The sequence below is a fragment of the Pleuronectes platessa genome, chromosome 20 (genome assembly GCF_947347685.1).
Source record: "Pleuronectes platessa chromosome 20, fPlePla1.1, whole genome shotgun sequence".
NCBI classification, from domain to species: Eukaryota; Metazoa; Chordata; class Actinopteri; order Pleuronectiformes; family Pleuronectidae; genus Pleuronectes; species Pleuronectes platessa.
In genome coordinates this window covers 12,702,396-12,720,010 of record NC_070645.1, presented here as the reverse complement: position 1 = coordinate 12,720,010, position 17,615 = coordinate 12,702,396, and the positions used below count along the sequence as shown (strand labels likewise).

The 17,615-nt window shown below is 41.4% G+C and overlaps 1 protein-coding gene across 1 annotated transcript in view; it reads left to right on the top strand.

The window, feature by feature from the left end:
• The window catches only part of bmp6 (bone morphogenetic protein 6), a 39,970-nt gene that overhangs the window by 14,379 nt on the left and 7,976 nt on the right, over positions 1–17,615 (top strand). Inside the window, exons 2-4 of the mRNA XM_053412131.1 lie at positions 9,687–9,879; positions 13,777–13,925; positions 15,429–15,626. Of these exons, the coding sequence (XP_053268106.1) occupies positions 9,687–9,879; positions 13,777–13,925; positions 15,429–15,626 (540 nt within the window). The remainder of the gene's footprint in view (positions 1–9,686; positions 9,880–13,776; positions 13,926–15,428; positions 15,627–17,615) is intronic.

The following is a 17,615-nucleotide window of genomic DNA, read 5'->3' as shown; positions in this document are numbered from 1 at the left end:
AGGCATTATATGGAGGATGAAAAATGTGATTATATGGTTCAAATGGGGCCTTTGGTTGTGGGGATGCCTGTCCAGTGAGATCATTATGTATCGTAACCTGTGGGAGGTAGTGGAAGAAGAGCAGGCTGGATAACCAGGCCATGGATTCATGTGTGTCCGTGTGCTGAAGGAGAAAATACAGCCTGAGTTCTACACTTTGAGGAAGTCCCTTGTTAAGCTGGGCTCAGGCTACAGGAGTTTTAAAATCCTGACCGAGTTTGAAATCAGGTTGCATCACGCACAAGAGGAGAAACTTTGCAGATGTTCTAACTCATTTCAAACACGCACACACTATAAATATTTGAAAATAATGGCACATCCCACACAACAGGATATTGTTGAGATTATCGACACAGCACCTCACGTCACCTCTCGGACGTGATCTCGTGAGGATGAAGTTGCAAACAAAACAAACACGATGGAGTCTGGTGCAGTACGTGATACTGCTTGACACAACACCAAAGAGAAAGAGAAATGTTCACTAGACAGGATCAACATGGCCTGTGTATTCTTCACAAGAACTCAAGGTGAGATTTTAATCGTCAACACACAGCAGCAATCCTTTCCTCCAACTCGTCTGTCCTTTGCACTTGGCTCCATCTTCACCTCCTCAGTTCCGCTTGGAAAGTACTGATGGAAATCACACCGCTTTTAATCTGAAATATCAAACATGGCCCCGACGACTCTGCGGCCACTATCAGATCATTTGGGCTGAACGTCAGTGCTGATCCAGGTTCCAGATCAGATTTCTTCCCAGATTCCCACAGAGGCTGTGGACTGAGCCCAGCATTCGTGTGGTATTTGTTCTCAAACGCCGGTGGAGCAGTCTGTGTACTCTGACACCAATGTTTGGTCTATCTGTGCTAGTAAACGTGTTACCTATTTGCAAATTAAGAGCTCCTGTGATCTAGTCGCCACATCTGAAATACAAAGTGCTTGGATGCTTGGATCTTGAATTTCTACGTAACTTATCAAACTGAAGTACTGTGGTGGAATGTGACAAAGTACAATTACTTCATTAACCTTCATAAGTACATTTTTTTCATGTGTCTTTACTTAGGTAGATGGATTTTCGTGTTCTTTTCACTTAAAAGTGGTCAATAATGAGAGAGGAAGTGGTAAACTTTTACTTTTCTAGTATTAAAGTGAATGTGGTATTTTAACTGTTACTTGAGTACATATATATCCATTTATTTGTACTCCTACTCAAGTAGAATGTTTGAGGGCTTCCTCCACCACTGCTAAAATTGCAATGCTGTGATCTGATGATGCTGATGATGTTGTTTATTGTCACTATGTGGCGCTCTTTCTTACTCTTCACTCTAAGTACTAGGGTCTTCTTGTATTTATCATAATAAACATGCTGGAAACATTAAACACACTTCCTGTGCACCAGAGGAATTTCCCCTGGAGAGATACCCCCAGAAGAGTCTGCACATTAAATCACAGACATTTCGTTCTTATCTAAAACTGTTGTCCATTGTTACTTTAACGTGAATTATGAGTGTCTTTGGTAACTCGTGTTTTCCCAGCTGTGTGTCAGGGACACGTGACAGTAGAAAATATCTCTACTGATTTCTGCTGAACACACACAGTAGAGCTGTTGGCTTCTGTTCTCTGTTTGCTAACGGGACCTGACAGTGAGCAAATTGACCGGTGTCGCTCTGGACTGACGCTCCACTGACCTCTGGGACTGTGTTTGCATCAGGAAGCATCACCACGTGCGTGTGGGCCCTACTGTGCACATCTTCTCTCGTGTACGTGTGAAGTCTAATTCTTTGCTTTGACTTTTACATCTGTGCCTGTGGATATTTCGGTGTGTGTGTGTGGTTGTGTGTGTGTGTGTGTGTGCTGCTGAAATGCATCGAACATAAACTGTCACTCCTGCCAGTGGCCCTTGGCTGGACCTGTGGTGCTCAGTGTGTCGGCTTTGATGCTGGGTCAGGGGAGAAGATCAGAGCACAGGATGACTCACACACACACACACACACACACACACACACACACACACACACACACACACACACACACACACACACACACACACACACACACACACACACACACACACACACACACACACACAAGCACACACACTGCTAATAATGACTCCCAGTAGACTACACAAGCACCTTCGTCTGTACCTTGACCCCAGTAGCTACCCTTCCAGCTGCCGGATTACAAAGAGCCAAAAAACACTAAGCAGAAGGTAGAAAAAGCTCCTGGTAGCAGCTGAGCCTAGTGGCAACTACTTGTGTGTGTGTGTGTGTGTGTGTGTGTGTGTGTGTGTTTGTGTCTATGTGTGTGTGTCTGTGTTCGAGTACTATAACCTGCCAGTATCCATCTGTTTTGCCAAGATCAACAGCTGTGCCCATCTTTCCTCACTACATCAATGCGAAAGGTTAAAAGGTTTGAAACATAGAATCTGTCTTGAGTCTTTTTACTAAAGACCGTTGATTACAGAATGAACATTTCCAGATGTTTTCCTCTCTTGATAAAATAGTGACAGTCGGTGACGAATCGGGACCGACTGCAAAACTTTCCGGAAAGGCCAAACCCTTAATGAGATGGGACTTCAGATGAATTAACAATAAATAAAAGACATGGACGCTTCTGACCTATCCTCAGAAAACCATCACGGGAGAGAAACCAGACCGATTACAGACCGTAATTACATAAACACGGATTCTTCTCATGCCTTTCACATCCAGAGCTTGTTTTTTTTTATTATCGCCATCTGCAAAGTCTTTAACACTGTTGACAGCTTCTTGGTGCGCAAAAGTTAAATTGAGAGGTGTTTGTGAAAATGTCTCCTTTCTTTCATTGCCTTTCATTTCCCTCATTCACTTTAATTTGTCTCCGTTTCATAGCGTCTAAATTACAGATTTAATTAGAAAGCAGAGATTTTCTTTTTTTTACGAGGGTCTTTGGAATTCAGTTTTTGGCATGCTTTATGCATAAAACCCCCACGCAGAGTGGTTATAGAGAAGGTACAGGAATGTTTGCTGCACAGCAGAGAAAGCTCTTGTTTTTTCAGCTCCACTGGCGTCTTGCTGTCATGGTGGTTCAACAGGGTCACTGGTTCCTTCTCTCCAGTAGTGCAGCAATCATCCCATTGCTTCCAGGAGACACTGAGGGGAAAAAATGAAATGCCCGCTACGGTGACAGTAAACCCGAGCGCGGGCGTTCAACCCATCTCGCAAAACCAAATGTCAACATCCACTCTTTCCTGTTCGGATGAAGAGGAAGAGGCAGAGTAAACCCTGGGCTTGTGTGCATTATGAGATAGAGCAGGGAGGTAAAAAGATTGATGAGGATGTGGCTTCTGGAAAAATAGGGGCCGTGGAGATCGCGGTGGCGGGCGGGTCGGCTGTGTAAGCATGTCTGACTTTCGTGCAGCGGCAGATCAGGGTTCACCTCCTGTCACAAACCTGCATTTAACATTAGGGATTTTTTTTTATTCAGCACACCCATGGTCTCTCCCTGATATTAACCCTACTGTAGTTTCCATGAGCTCATACTGTCAAAAGGAAATGTTGGCGATGAATTTTAAACTTGGGTTTTGCAGGGGGTCGTCCAATATTGATGTTTTCTTCAGTTTTCTTTATTTCTTTATTTCCGTTTGTTTGTTTGTTGGTTGGAGTTTTTCTTCTTTTTCCTATGTGCCCTCTGTGCTGGTAGCGTGTCCAACTGGACCGCTGACATCCGGAAATACACGTCAAACAGGATCATTTCACAGTTCCGTGATCAGAAGATTCAATTCTCCTTGTTCCTGATGGACCACAAAATCATCCTCACTTCTCGATTGCAAATTTTGAATACGTAATAAAAATAAATCAGACGCAATGCAAGGTTTCTGTGTGTCACCAGTTTTGTTACATGATGAATTTCAAAAAAAGCATATGAAAGATAAGGACCTGCTGTCCGTAACACCGAAACCTTTCTTTATCAATCATTTTATCAATAAGATTTGACGAAAGAATAAAATTAGAATAGAAATAATAGAATTAATGAATTGAACATGCAATTTCTATTTGAATTCCAGTTTATTTTGTGGGAATGTGTCACACGACAACAACACCACAATGGAGAAGTTCATTTAAAAAAACAACAACTCAATAACCCCTCCTTTAAAATGGACAGTAGAGGACGGCATCATCATCTTTGTGAAAACCATCCATAACGATCCCTTAAGTTAATTTTAACAACTTAATGTTGATGAAGGGTGAAAAAGTATTTTGGCGAGGCGGTTGTTGGTTGTTTTGCTCTGCGGTTGTGGTGCGTGTGTCAGAAAGAGGGAGGGATTTGATGCGAGACGGCCGTTCGCCAGCTGTCTCTCGGAGGGATTGGTTGGACGACATCAGGAGTGTGAGCGAAAGCACTGACCACTAACCACAGACCACATACAAGCCAGCCAGTCAACCACCGCCAGGCCTCTCCTGCTTTTTTTGCGTCACGTCCAAGATTTGAGTTTGTCTGTCTTCCTTCCTTCCTTCCTTCTTCTACTTATAGCTTTCATCCCACTCTCTGCTCTGTTTTTATTCTTACTTTTCCATCAAACCTCCAAAGTCGCCCCATTTTATTTATCAATTTCTCTTATTTTATTGGTAATCCAGAGATTGCGATTATCATTCACTGTCAGACTCCTCTTCTTCATCTTTCTTCTTCTTGCCTGTTTGTGCACTCGTCCAGCCTCAGCACATGCAGCCTTCTGGCTCTGACTTTCACTCACTTATCTTTCTTTCAGCACCTTTGTCCTTGCTTTGCCTCTTAAAGGGGAATGTCTCTCAGTCAATGAAAAGCTTAAGTTTCATGTCTGCAGAATGGTTTGTCGTAGATTTAAATCGTTATAATGTAGTTGGTTGAAAACGGGGTACTGATTTAGTTTTCTTTAGATCATTGCCTTTTAATTTGTATATTGTTCAGCAAGTATAGTATTTACTAAGATATGATGAAAAGGTTGAATGGTGTTACTGTTTTACTTATTGGACTTTTATGCAGAAAAAATATATTTATATTGTGTGCTGGTACACAAACGCGTAATAGGAAGAAAGGCATCGCTGTCATTGGGTCACAGTGTTCCTGGAAAGCATGGAATTGCACTGTGTGACTCTGGTGTGTTGTGCAGGAACACTTGGGACTTAGTAATTAATGGACCGGCTTTTACTCATTGGTAAGAGCTAAATGAGGCAAAAAGATGTAGGACAGATGCTGATCTGGTTAATTCTCCGGAGGGTAGATGTCCAGGCATGCATACAGAATCCTGCCAGCCTGCAGAGGATGGTAAAAAACTTTATGGATGTTTGAAAGGCCATTTGTCCTGCTGCTGCCAACAACTGTCACTTTAGTATAATTATGGAACAATGATGTGGCAATGATAGCTTATATAGTGAATATATATATTAGCCTATATGCTGCACAGGGTATTTACAGCCCCTCCTATTCACTCTTTTTGTGTTAGGGTTTTCTGTACGTCACCATGGTTCTTTGATTTCTGAGGTTGCCGGCTCCTTTTCCCTAACCCTAACCCTAACCCTAACCCATGAAACATGTACACATGAAATACTGGGCAGCTTGTTTGGTGGCTGCAGGGACAGAACAGCATCTGTTGTTCAGGTGGAAATGAGAGAATAACTCCTATGACAGCATAGATATCACTCTGTCTGTCTCTGTCTCCATCTCTCTTCCTCTCATCGTGACGCGTCTTTCCCTTTTTACCTCCTGTTCCTTCTCTTCGGTCCCTCTGTCTTCCTCTGTGACAGTTTTTTTTTCATCTCCTCTGGTCATCTTAACCCATATTCGGGTTTGGGTTCAGGTCAGGGCTCCGTGTGGACACTCAAAGACTTGAACAAACCGTCTGAACACACAGTAAAAGCCCTTTCCCTTGTGGTTGTTCCTATCTCAAAGCTCACATCATGGTGGATTAGCATAGTGTTTATGCTCCCTGTGTAAAGACTTCCCTTTGATTAAAGATACTAAACCTTTTCAATTGAAGTTCAAGCTGATGACGCAGAGACGTAGCTGGAATCCTTGTTAGTGCGGCTCTCAGGCCTCAGACTGTCAGACTGTGGTTTTCTTCAGACTTCACAGTACTACAGTAATTGTTTGTCCTCATCTGGTTGTTCGAAGCGACTCCCTTGTCAGAGATGATAAAAACTGGTTGATTTTTACTTGAACCGGCTCGTGAGTTGTAAAAAGAGCTCTTGTGTTGACAGAAATATTCTGTGGATTTCCTTAAAAACCTGAGTGAATACATTTTTCACCTCAGTGAAAACATTTCTCTCCTCAGCCAGAATCTCTCTCAGTCCACTAGTATGACTCTATGAGGATTTGTACCATTTCTTTTAAAGAAATGCAAAGTATTAGACGATGCCAGTTGAATTCTGGGACCAGGCTGTTTACAGCCTTGTTACCTCACTGGAACTGGAACAGGAAGACTGTGGTGACACTGGACAACTCCCAGATTGTGTGTATGTGAGTGTGAGTGTGTGTGTGTGTGTTTGAAACAGACACAGTTTTAACTTTGTGTGGTGGCTACACAAATAAAAACGTCTGTGACGAAGAGGAATGCACTGGCTGCATTTATACAACGTTATACAGACAGTACAGACGTGTGACAAACTATTAGGGCAACTGAGAGAGAAAAGAGATTCTGAGAAAAACACACGAGAATTCCATCTCATTAAATTAGGACTTTGTGCTTGTAATATTACTACTTTCCTCTCAATAACCCTTAGTTCTCATTTATTTAAGAAGTCTATGATGACATTATTATATATAATCTCATTTATGACTTTATTGTTGAGGCATTATGAAATATTTTCCATTACGTTATGACTTCATTCTTAACTACGACAGTTTCTATAACATTATGACTTTATCCTTATTAAATTACACCTTAACATAACATTTATTTTCAAGTAGGCATTCATTTGTTATTAGATTATGACTTTATTCTTGTAATATTATGAGTTTCAATTACAGCTTGATTCTTGTAATATTACTCGCTTCTTAATAACATATTTCTTGGAATACCATGACTTTTTATATTACTTAGATTATCAAATCTCAAGAATTTTTTTCATCACAATGACCTTAATGATCCATTGTACTAATGGGCTGTCTAGTGGGGAAAATGACTCACATCATCCTCATAGTTCTAAGCAAAGGTAAATCCAAAAGCCAGCATTTCAGCTTTTATGTAAAGGTCTCTGAGATTTTCTACAATGAACGCACAACACAGTAAACGTAATAAATATTTGAAACATGTGGAACTCCTCCTGAATCTTTTTGCCAAAAAGTCAGTAGATTCCCATATAGGGAATATGTAATTTAAAGCTGTTGGTCTTTGAGCTCGGGGGTGTTGAAGGGAGCGTTGTAAAGTCATTTAGAGTTCCATGACCTCTGCCTCCACACACACACATACACACACACACACACAGACTCACAGAAGCTTAGCTGATCGATCTACCCTTCAACACAAGACCAGACCAGTCACTGCGACATCTGCGTGTGTGTGTGTGTGTGTGTGTGTGTGTGTGTGTGGGCGGCTCGTGGAGCGAGATGATGAAATGGTCACTGTCGCGTCTGATAGAAGTCCCAGTTAGGCTGATGTGAATAACATGTCCTCCGCTATAGGTGGTTTCCTCTGCTTCAGTGGAAAGTGTTTGAAGAACAAAGAAGAAGAACTGGCTGAGAACTGAGAGCCTGTAATCATCACCAGTTGTTTTGACCAAGTCACAGCACACACACGCACGCACACACACGCACACACACGCACACACACATTTTGAATTCTCTCAGTAATGCGACAAATCTTGTCTTTCCCTGCCTCCTCCACACAGCAGTCTTTGTTACATATAGGTTCGGTGTGTATACAGTTTGGGAAGGTCCGGGGGATAAGGGCAGCTCTGACCTTCCTGAGTGTGGGTACAAGGTGGGGCCGGCACTTTTGGGAGAGTCTGATTGGTTCTAGTGTTCCCACATCAACACAATTTTCTTTTCGGCTATGACTCAGGGAATAAAATGTGTCATTGGTCCATTTTGGGTTGGTCCCCACATCATAAAATTACCAGAGGTTTTTAACAAGCCTGGCTGAGGCACAAAACTCAATTTCAGTCTCCTCAGGTTTGGGCTGTAAACGTTTCTGAATAAATCTTCAAAATAATATGAAATGTTTAAAAGAAAATTATAAATATATTGTCCTGATAGATCACTACTTTACTTTTTGGAGTATCTCAGATATCTGCTCACTTCAACGTCTCACACTCTGTATACATAGGTGCAAAAATTGAAAAATTATCTTTGTACGTGTTCTGGCCTCTCATCACTAAGTCAGTAAGACAGAGACTTTCAAAAGGCACATTTTCAAAAACTGCAGTTTATGTGTATCCAAATGTAATTGTAAAACAATTTGTTTGGGAAACCAAGCTCACAATGTTCTTCCCTAGTATTTGACAGATCATTGGTGTTGACTTTATGGCCACCTACTGGCCTGGCATGCTTGTTGGGGTGTTTGCAATTGTTTTGTGTTTGGATTTTGTTCTCGTTAGGACACACTCACAATTTAACAGTCTGCTTATCTATAGGCTTATCCTATTAGTTGATATAAGGGGTACGAGACTAGTTAGACATTTGGTCATTATGTTTATCAGGAAGGAAATTTAACCAGATAACAAAATACAAAAGCTGTGGCTGACCAACAAACATGAAACTAGACGGTTACAAAAGAGATCTCGAAGTGTTTGCTCCTTTGCTGCATTGTATAGCTGCATGCTCGCTTGCACTATCATCCATTAAGTTTTTACCCTACACGCAGACAGTAGAATCATTGCGAGTGAGAGTGACCTTCCTGCACGTGCATCTTCACCCCGGCTACCGTTGCAGAGAAAGTAAAACAATTTTTCTGGATCCGCTCATTTATCTAGATCTGCACCAAAATTCCATGATTTCTTCCCTGAGCCATATCGCATCCTTCCACCCAGTCACGTGGTAATCTGTTCTGTCGTTTTTGCACAATCCCGCTCAATAATAGAAAAACAAATATAAAGGAAACATAACCTCCTTGACAGAGGTACAAATGGTATGGTTCTGCAGGCCGTTTGCCGTGGGAGAACAAACCTCTAGCCAGGAAATAAACCAATTCCCCGTAGAGCACAGTATCATTATGGTGCATATTGCAGTTAAAAGCATAGAGGGGAACACTTGTGTTGGTTTTTTGTCATTTCACTCTGTCAGAAGTGGTCGCACAACGTCTCTTAAATTCGCTGCCGCTGAAAAAATCATGGGCTTTTGCTTTGGACTGATGATAACGGGGGTTTATTTAGGGAAACAGGAAGCCATGGAACCTATTAGACCTTAAGTATAAATCATGTGATCGTTTTAAAGGCTTCTTTGGTTGACCTCAGCGCAGTGTGTGAAAAGAATACCCGCTCATCAATCACTACTGTCTATTTTTAGACTGAAGCCCTGTTTGTACATATGCAGCTTCATCCTTGTTGAGGTAAAGGAACCATGAATGTGAGAGGAGCCATTGGAAAAGCATCATATTTAGAGCAGAGAGAGTAAATAAGTAGTTTCTCTCTCTCTCACTCTCTGTGTGTGGATAATGTTGTGACGCTCAGTGTTTGTGTGTGTTCACCCCGCAGTGGAGCACGACAGCGAGCTCTCCCCACAGCGGCGTCACCACAAGGAGTTCAAGTTCAACCTCTCGCAGATCCCCGAGGGCGAGGCCGTCACCGCGGCGGAGTTCCGTCTCTACAAGGAGTGCGTGAGCCGCACCTTCCGCAACGACACCTTCCTACTCAAAGTCTACCAGGTGGTCAAGGAGCACCCTGACAGGTAACACACACACACACACACACACACACACACACAAACACACAAACACACAAACACACATTATTCTCAGCATCACAGTTTGTCATCATTTTTATTTACACTAAATAATTTTATACTCATACTTGTACGTCACTGGAAACTGGAGTGAAATCATCAGGCTTTGACGTAGCTTGGCCGTAGGCGACTACATGCGTGTGCATTAATCCACCCTTGGGTGGGTCCAGTAGGTTTGTACAAACAAGACACAGGGAGTTAATGAAAACAAGCTCATGACTTTTGTCAGGACACAAGGCGTTGTGGATTATGATCACCTCCGCCAAGGAGGTGATGTTTTCTCCCATGTGTGTTTTTGTTTTGTTTCGTAAGCAAGGTCACGCAAAAGCTACTGCACGTACTTGCACAAACCTTGGGGGAAGGCCCAGGGAAAAACCCATTAAGGTTTGGTGTGGATGTTCATTAGGGGGAAGATCTAGGACAGTGTTAGATATAGGGAGTTTTTCTACATTTTCACTATTCTTTCAGGGAAGAATTCATGTACCAGGCACAATTAGGGGAACTGATATGTATGAGGATGTGAACATTTAAAAGGTTGCCTCTCTGTGTGTGTTTCCATCTATCTCTGTCATTCTTCCTGTGTGTTACAGATGCTGTGCTCATGCTATGTTTATAATGTAAAATCAAGCATAACCACATCTTACAGAAATAGCACAGCTTCAAAAAATCCTCCCAGCCCCCTAAATGAGCACAGCTAATGCACGCCAAACATTTACATTACATCCGCAGGGGTAGATAAACATCCGGCAAGGATTCTGAATGATATTTGTGTTTAATGGAGCCGGGTGCCCAGTGAGAAAAAGTTTATGATTTATATTTTTAGACTAACAGCTTATATATAACCCTGTGTAATTTGATGATCAATGGTTATTCACCGAGCATTCTCCCTTAAAGCTGTTTATGTTTAGAGAGAGACCACCTAACACCTTAAGGTGCTCTCTCTAACACCAGCTGTGCACTCTGAAGATCCAGGTTCAAGCTGATCCACTTTATGTCCTTTGAGAACCTCAGATCTAGATGCTAGCGAGATATATTTGGAGAATCAAGAGCTGTGTATTTCTGCTGCGCTCCCTTATCCCTTCAATGTGTGGTTTGTGCTCCCCAGCCTGGAGGTAAAGCCTTTTATTTGTACAGATATTTGGAGATTAAAGGGCCCATATGTCTCCAATTTCTTTATTATTACAGGGCATGTTTTTTTCTTACCTAGAAGAAAATTACAGCGTGGATGGTGTTCTGTCAGGTTGGGGGGAAAAACTGCCGTGTTCTTATCTACATCCTCCTCAGCGGTGAAAGCACTGGTTTGACTGAGGTTTGGTTTTGAGACAATACTATAAAATATTTGTCGTTGTTTTTCCCCATTTTTTTCGCCCTGTGCATCTAAGGTAATAAGGCAGCCAGCGGGGAGCAGGGTAACTTTCTCATTTCTCTTTCCCGTTAAAGGGCTGACTCCTGCTTTGACTCTGAGGCGTAATGATAGAGCACTAATTAGCCCGACACCCTTTGTACTTCTAATTAGACTGGGGAGGTTTCACCGAATAGCTGACAAGGAATGTGAGAGAATACAATGTCAAAAATGTGGCGGGCCTGGGATATTTAGCCAGCGGTGATGCTGTCGCTAACATTACGATCTGATAATTTATGGTTGTAATAAAGTTATGAATGAGTTTGAATCTCCTGGTATGAAGAGCTTCTGTAATCCTTCCTTCCTACATGCCCGACTTACATATTCGTTTAACAGTCTTACAAATAGGCTTGTCAAGCTCCTCAAAAAGATGAAAGCCTTCCCAATAACCAGGCCTGCTGTGAACTCCGCTCTCCCGCCGCACATTTTAACAACAGCTGCCGACAAGTCTTATAAAGGAGATTTATTGTAGCAAAAAACACAACTGTGACCCCTGACCTCATTATTCCAGTTCATTTAAGCAGTCAGTCAATAAGAGGTTTTACAGTAGGCTGTAGGTAGTTTTCAACCTGTGCACGGGGCTCTTACCGTCCGGACTCCGTCAGCCCGGCTGTGTGTGTCTGTGTCTGTCTGTGTGTGTCTGTGTGTGTGTGTGTGTGTGTGTGTGTGTGTGTGTATGTGTGTGTGTGTGTGTGTGTGTGTGTGTTTGTGTAAATGGTTCATGTACTGATCTTATTATTGTACTTATCTAGTCTAATAGACGATGCAAAGAGCTTCACACTACATGCCATTCACACACAGGCACGCCTGCACGTGCACACATGCACACACACACACACACACAATGATGGTTCAACCGTCATTGTCTATTTGGTGTTCAGTATCCTGACCAAGGACACTTAGATATGGTGTGTGTGTGTGTGTGTGTGTGTGTGTGTGTGTGTGTGGTCCAGGTGTTACTCATGTTGTGCGGACCTAAATCTTTTTACACAGTTAGATTATGGGGACTAAAAGCAAGTCAAGGTTAGACTAAGTCTCTAAATCAATGGTCAAGCCAATGTTATTTCCTCTGAAGTCATGGAGACACAACTGTGTATGTGTATTCGTGTGTGTGTACTTGTACAGTTATTTGTGTGTTATTCACAAATAATACAGCAGCACAAGAAAGTAGAAGCGCAAGGGGAACATTTTGTAAGAATAACAGTATAAATAAAAATAGAAATATGTTTTTTTTCTCTCTTTCTTTTGTCTTCCCCTTTTCTTTCAGTTGTTAAAAAAAAATAGGCTTTTTGAATGAACACTGTGTCATTTGCCTTTGTGATTTATAGCTGCCAATAAATAAGATGAATTATAAAAATATAAAAATATAATTTATAAATAATGGTTTACACACAAAAGATTGTTAAGGGGTTAGGGTCCATATCATAGCAGTCATCATACTTCTAAGATAGAAGTACAAGGTTTTGTGTGTTTGTGTGTGTGTGTGTGTGTGTGTCTGTGTGTGTTTATGCGTGTTTGTGTGTGTGTGTGTGTCTGTGTTTGGGTAGAGGCTCATGCGGAAGCCATGAGAAGCACTGTCATTAATGAGCAATAAGGAGAGGCTGCCGGTGCATCACTGCAGGGGCATTCTCCGAACACCTGGACGATGGCGAGGCTTTGATGTCGGCTGTGTAGGAGGGTCCGACAGAGGCGATGCTATGTTATTACTACTGTAATGGGACAGCCGAAGGACGTGTCCTCTTATCACTCACACTCTGTCTTTTCCTTACACGTCCTCAGCTCTGTCTTCATTAAATACGGGGGGTCTTTTACTTACTCAGAGGCCCGGCTGTTCTGAGCTTTAAAGGTCACCTTAGATAACTCGATAAACTAGTCAACTCACAGTGGTTAGTTTGAAAACAACCTCTCTCTTTTACATTGACTGTTTTCTTTTATCTTTGGGGAAATGCAATAGCAAAAAATTGTAAACTTAACTAAAATATTTTTAAAAAATTGGCTTGTTTATAATGACCCACGGACTTTCTGGGTTGCCAAACATTTAATGCTACATTCAGCTTCATAGTTTTTTACCTCCAAAATCTTTAGGTGTTAAAAATGTCAATGACTTGACATCTCAGAATCATTACCTACCAACTTGAAGATCACCTTAACTATTAAATTAAACTATAAACGTTAACAGAGTAATTCTTGTGCATTTCTTCAGTTAGACATTAAAGTCCTTGGTTTGTTGAAATATGCTTATTTCTCTTCTATTCATCATATTTTTCATAATATTTCTGTATTAATTGCAAGTAGCCAAAAAAGCATCTTTAGTTAATTAGCTCAGCGCAGTTTGACTTTTACAATTACATCATATCATATCATCCTACGAAGTACTAAGAGGAAAGTTCTTATAGCTAAACTATGTTTTAATGTAATATCTGTTTCTTTTGTTCTTCCAGAGAGCCAGACCTGTTCTTGCTGGAATCTCGCAACCTGTGGGCGGCTGAGGAGGGCTGGCTGGAGTTTGACATCACCGCCACCAGTAACCTGTGGGTGATGAGCCCAATGCACAACCTGGGCCTCCAGATCAGCCTGGAGACCAGCAGCGGTAAGAGAAATGGTTTCATATGTCCAGATGTGTTGTTTTCAAGTTATTTCTGAGTTACGTGGATACACAGTCCCCTCAAAAACTATTGGGACAATAAGGTAAATCCCATTGGTTTCACTCTTAGTTTGAACCTAGGGTTTCACCTGTGTAGACTGGAGTAGGATGAAACAACATGAAAACCAATGTGAGAAAAAAAACTAGGAAAAAGACTATTTGAGCCATGACACAAACATTGGGTGTGGTCAATACTATATGGAATGTCCTGAAAAAGAAATAAACTACTGGTGAACTGAGCAAGCAGCCATCGAGCAGGTCGGCCAAGGACAACAACAGCAGCTGATGACATAAAGAGAGCTGTGGAGAGAAACCAAAAACAGTCAGTGACATCACCACAAATCTCCACGGGGCAGGGGTGAGGGTGTCACAATCCATCGTTTGAAGAGGAGCGAGAGAGCAGGACTACAGAGGCCGCGCCGCAGGACCCAAACCACTCATCAGCAGAAAGCATCAGAGGGCCAGACTGGAATTTACATTTGAAAGCACAGAGACGAGCCGCGGGAGCTCTGGATGAGAGCAAGATAAACCGCAGAAAGGATGTGCGCACGAGCCAAAACATACAAGCTCATCTGTGGAGCACGGCGGAGGTGGTGTCATGGCTGCTCCTGGAACGTGCTCACTAATCTGTATTGATGATGTAACTGGTGATGGCTGCAGCAGACTGAATTCAGAGGTCCACAGAAACGTTCTTGCGTGCCAATTTACAGAGAAATGGATCCACGCTAACGGGGAGATAAATGTAATCATACATCAAAACAATGACTCAAATCATCGAGAGCGAAAAGTGGAAGGTTTAAAACAACATGTCAGCCCCTGAAGAGGAGACTGAAGGGAGAAACCCCCTGAAAGAAACAAGAGCTGAGAGGAGCTGTGGTAAAAGCATCACAAGGCACGTTATGTCTCAGGGTGACAGGCTTAATGCAGGTCTCGCATGCAAGGGTTAGGGTTCCACCACATATATGTTATTTATTGAAAGTTACTTTAGGACAGCATGTTCCTTTAGTTTTGCTTTTTTTGTTGTTTTCTTTCAAAGCACTGTGAGCAACATTTTATTAAATGAGAAATATTATGCTCATATTTAGCTTCATAATTTTTATTTGAGTCATAACGTGAAAAGGATTAAATGCTCTAATGGTCAGAAAAACCTTCTCCATAATGTCCATTGCTGCCACTCCTCGTTTCAGCCTCTGTCTGAAACACTTAGTTGAAGCTCCTGTCTCTTTAAGGCCCCCCCATGATAAGTCCAATTCTCCTCTGATTGGCCAGCTGACCCACTCTGAGACTTGGGGTTTTTCACTTTTCAGGACTTTTACGGACACAAAAAAACCCTTACCAAAAACTAGAGGAAAGAAACATTGAAAAGCAGAACATGTCTCCTTCAACAAGTTTTTCTCAAAGATTGACTTTTTGTTACCTAATTTTACGTTGCTGTTCTTTTTCTAACAGGACAGAGCATCACTTCTAAAGAGGCGGGGCTCGTAGGACGCGATGGTGCCCTGGAGAAGCAGCCTTTCATGGTGGCGTTCTTCAAAGTCAGTGAAGTGTACATCCGCACCGCCCGCTCCACTGGCGGCAAACGTCGCCAGCAGCAACGCAACCGGTCCACGCAACCACCGGACGGATCCAGAGGGCTCAGCCTCACAGGTCAGTCTGACATCAACTAAACATACCTTGAATTTAATCAACCTCTTCTCAAAGTGCCTGGACAGACGAGGATGGCAGTGCCCGCTTCAGGGATATTTTGCCTTCAGTTATGCATAGTCCTCCCTATTAAGTTTTTATTGTGTTATTAGTTGTTATTAAACATCACCCCCCATTGAACAACAAATTAAAGCCTCGGGGTAACATCCAAAATCTGTTGTACTATAGTGTGGGCTAAGTCTGTGTGGTTCCTGCAGTTCTACAGGAGAAAAAATCCTACCTGTGTTGCTTGTCCTATTCGATCCATAAAGATTTTACCATCTTTGGAAGTGTAACCTGAAACCTACATCTTGAACACAAAATATAGTTTTTAAATTGCAATATAAAAAATATGTGTATTATGAAGGGGATTGATCGATGGATGGAGGGTTGGCTTCAAATTTAACCAGTAACCTTCAGTATAAAATAGATTGTGTCAGATTAAGTTTAGTAGAGAAAATACTTTAAGAATCAGGGTCAGCCAAAATGAAACATAATGTGTATGATAGGAAAAGAAGTAGACAGTGCTAAAAAAGCGTGAATATTATATAATTTAACATAAAGACTATACTCCTTCCCCATTCTCTCGCTATTTAGCAGCTCATACAAAGAGCAGGTTTAAGCCTGATGTTATGAGCTCTGCACGCTTTTCAAATTAAATCAAACCTTAATCCACTCACCCATCACCTGCTGTGTAACTCTGGCAAGACTTTCCATCTCTTAAAGCCTCGACGCTGCTGTGAGGCTTCATTGTGTGACTCCCGCTGTACATAAAGCTGCTACTCAGTGCGCCTGCTGTTAATATGAAGCCTAATCCCTGGCTAACTTGACAGATGAAGCACAGTGTTAATAATATTAAGCCTTTGTATCAGAGCTGAGCCCTGTGTGGAGCAGTCAAGAAAATGTCTCCTGCAGGCAACCACCTGTTTATGTTAAATATCTGTATTATTCGACATGTTAATACATTCAAACTTCAGTGATTTCATTAAAAGCCTTAAAAAGGTTTCGGTTTAATGAGAGAGCAGTTGTAACAAATAAAAGCTTTTCACCTTTCACACTACATCCTGTGTCGGTAACATTCACACTGGATAAAAATGATGTGGTATAGAACTGCCCAACATAGACATAATTCCTACAGATATTTGACTCTAGGGTCATAATATTAAATATAACTTAACTCAATAAACTTCACTTCATTTGCTGAGAAGACGCTTTAACAGTTTACGAGATGGATTTATTGCTGAAATAAGCTCCTAAGTATACGTTATTGATATGGCATGTTTAAAAAAAACACAGTTGGTCAAAGTAAAATATGTGTAAGATATACAACAAAGAATAAATACAAAATAGAAAAAGCAATGAAAATATTGATATTTTTTATGGATTCAAATGTTGCACAATAATCAAATTGAAGGCCAGTCAGACGAAGTGGATCTTCAGCAATGATTTAAATGTTTCTTGGGTCAAAGCAGTTCTTATGTTAACAAGTAAGATCAGTAAAACTGAGTGCAACAAAGTTTGCATTTTATTTACCAGTTTATTAGTTGGCTATTGAAAATCGTCTTTCACCAACAGATCGGTTCCTGTGTGTAAGTTTGCTGATCTGAAAACCTATAAACACAGAAGATGGGAATTTATCTTTATAGTTTATGTAAAATGATCTATATTTATTCACATGTGGTTGTCTTTCTGTTTTCCTTTCATTCATATTATAAAGTTTAGTGTTTCAAATATTAAGCCTCAATGACATTTCTTTGGATTTGATAATTGATTGTTTGACATTTCTTACCCAGCAGCAGCTTACCTTCAGCTCACCTGTTTTCTAGACCCATGTCAGAGTTACGATAAATGACCATAAACAAACTTGGGTTTCTGTTAACCGGAGCTGATGCTTCGACCAAAGACACACACGTCTGTTCCCTCTAGACCCACAGCCAAATCTGGGTCATAGCT